The sequence below is a fragment of the Sinocyclocheilus anshuiensis genome, unplaced genomic scaffold, assembly GCF_001515605.1.
Source record: "Sinocyclocheilus anshuiensis isolate Anshui unplaced genomic scaffold, SAMN03320099.WGS_v1.1 scaffold532, whole genome shotgun sequence".
Classification (NCBI taxonomy): Eukaryota; Metazoa; Chordata; class Actinopteri; order Cypriniformes; family Cyprinidae; genus Sinocyclocheilus; species Sinocyclocheilus anshuiensis.
The window spans coordinates 943,150-945,628 of NW_015555819.1; the positions used below are offsets into that span (position 1 = coordinate 943,150).

General features: G+C 37.6%; 1 protein-coding gene across 1 annotated transcript in view; it reads left to right on the forward strand.

Moving 5' to 3' along the window:
* Positions 1 to 2,479, forward strand: part of LOC107675293 (harmonin-like) — a 22,512-nt gene that overhangs the window by 5,840 nt on the left and 14,193 nt on the right. The window contains exons 3-4 of the mRNA XM_016469592.1: positions 787 to 930; positions 2,054 to 2,192. Coding sequence (XP_016325078.1) covers positions 787 to 930; positions 2,054 to 2,192 — 283 coding nt within the window. The remainder of the gene's footprint in view (positions 1 to 786; positions 931 to 2,053; positions 2,193 to 2,479) is intronic.

Here is a 2,479-nt window from a genome sequence, read left to right on the forward strand (position 1 = left end):
TGTGTGTGTGTGTGTGTGTGTGTGTGTGTGTGTGTGTGTGTATATATATATATATACGTACACACACAATTTATATCACCTATTTACTATTTGAATTGACAAATATTTGGATGAATATAGCGTCAGGGCTTTTTTTTTATTAAAATAGTAAATTGTCCAACTTTGGGCTACAAAAGGAAAAGCCTGATTCTTCTTGAAGCATGTAAAATCCTAGAAGAAAAAAATCCCTATTTTTCATTACAATAGTATACCATAAAAATGCTTTATTTTACAAAGACTTTTAAGATTTAAATAAATAATTTTTTAATTTATATCATGATGTATTAACTTTCATGATACAGTAATAGGAATGAGACTGTATTTTGCATTACAGTATTGAGAACTGGTGGTAAAATGTTGTTGTATTATTTTATAAAATGTCAAACTATAAAATGTTTTATACATTTTTATAAAATGTAAAATAATTTTCTTTTAAATCTTGACAACAGTAATTGTTTTTGCAATTCTGTTTGGTGGTGCAGAATTTAGACACTTATTCTATCCTAACCTTATTCTATGAACAATTGCTTTATGCTTTATATTCATGACCTTTCATTTAACTTGATGGAAAATATTAAATAATGATTTATGAACAGAGATTCGGTATCAAGACAGTATGTTGAATCAGTTGTAGTCTAAGGAAAGTTATTTTAATCCACAAACTGTTTGTGCTGTTTTAATGTAGCCCTCCTGTTTGCATGTGCTCAATCAGGTCCTGTTTAAATCACTCTGCTCTGCCCTTTATAGATCCATGGACATTCCTGTCCTGGTCGGCGACCTGAAGCTGGTGATAAATGAGCCCAAACGCCTTCCGCTGTTTGATGCCATCAGACCTCTGATTCCTCTGAAGCACCAGGTGCAGTACGACCAGCTCACGCCCAAGAGATCCAGGTGAGAGAGGAAACCAGGAACACAGACAATAATGAGGTGTTAAACAGGGGTTAACAGGGTGCGATCCATCTGAGAATCATGGAAATGTTTCTGTGCATGAATAGCAGAGGAATAAAGACAGAGAGAAAGAGGACATTGGAAATGAGAGGACGAGGTAGAGTGACAGGCAACGCTCTCATCACCAAACAGAATCATTGTTTTCTCTCATTCTCAGTCAGACGTGGCAAAGGAACAGAATAATGACAACAGTCATTATTTTTGCAATTCTGTTTGGTGGTACAGAATTTAGACACCATTAAACCTAACCTTATTCTATGAACATGTCCTATGGTTTATGTTCATGATCATTTAACTTTATAGAATATATTAAATAATGATTGAATAACAGAGATTCAGTATCAAGACAGTATGTTGAATCAGTGTAGTCTAAGAAAAGTTATTTTAATCCACAAACTGTTTGTACTGTTTTAATGTTGCCCTCCTGCTTGCATGTGTTCAATGAGGTCCTGTTTAAATCACTCTGCTCTGCCCTTATAGATCCATGGACATTCCTGTCCTGGTCGGCGACCTGAAGCTGGTGATAAATGAGCCCAAACGCCTTCCGCTGTTTGATGCCATCAGACCCCTGATTCCTCTGAAGCACCAGGTGCAGTACGACCAGCTCACGCCCAAGAGATCCAGGTGAGAGAGGAAACCAGGAACACAGACGATAATGAGGCGATAAAAAGGGGTTGATAGGCTGTGCTGCTTCTGAGAAGTATGGCCATGTTTCTGTGCATGAATAGCAGAGGAATAAAGACAGGGAGAAAGAGGACATTGGAAATGAGAGGAGGAGGTAGAATGACAGCACCGCTCTCATCTCCAAAGAGAATCATTGTTTTCTCTCATGCTCAGTCAGACGTGGCAAAGGAACAGCGTTATGAGCACAGAGAGAGGAGCGCTATTCAACCGTGTCTGATGCACAGCGCTAATAGGGCCACAGTGAACTGGATTCGGTTTCCTCTCGTGTCTTTTGTCTTTCTCAGAGAATTGTATTTTTATTATATACATCTGGGTTATTATAGTTAACTAAATAATGAAACTGAAACCATGCCACTATTTTGTCCTCTTTTGTTATGAGCAGGAAGTTGAAGGAAGTCCGTCTGGATCGCACACATCCTGAGGGTCTGGGTTTGAGTGTTCGAGGTGGGCTGGAGTTCGGCTGTGGCCTCTTCATATCACAGATAGTCAAAGATGGACAGGCAGGAAATGTCGGCCTGCAGGTAAGAAAATCAAGTTTTTATAACTCATATGTATATAAAAAGCATTGCTTTCACTGTTTCAGCAAATAATGTCCCGTGTACCACTTTTGTGTGTTGTTGCTTCGTTTAAAATGTTGACCCAAAGTACACACTATCTTGTCTTATATTAAATATCTGACAACAGATAATGTTAAAGGGGTCATATGATGCTGCTAAAAAGAACATTATTTTGTGTATTTGGTGTAATGAAATGTGTTTATGTGGTTTAAGGTTCAAAAAACACATTATTTTCCACATACTGTACATTA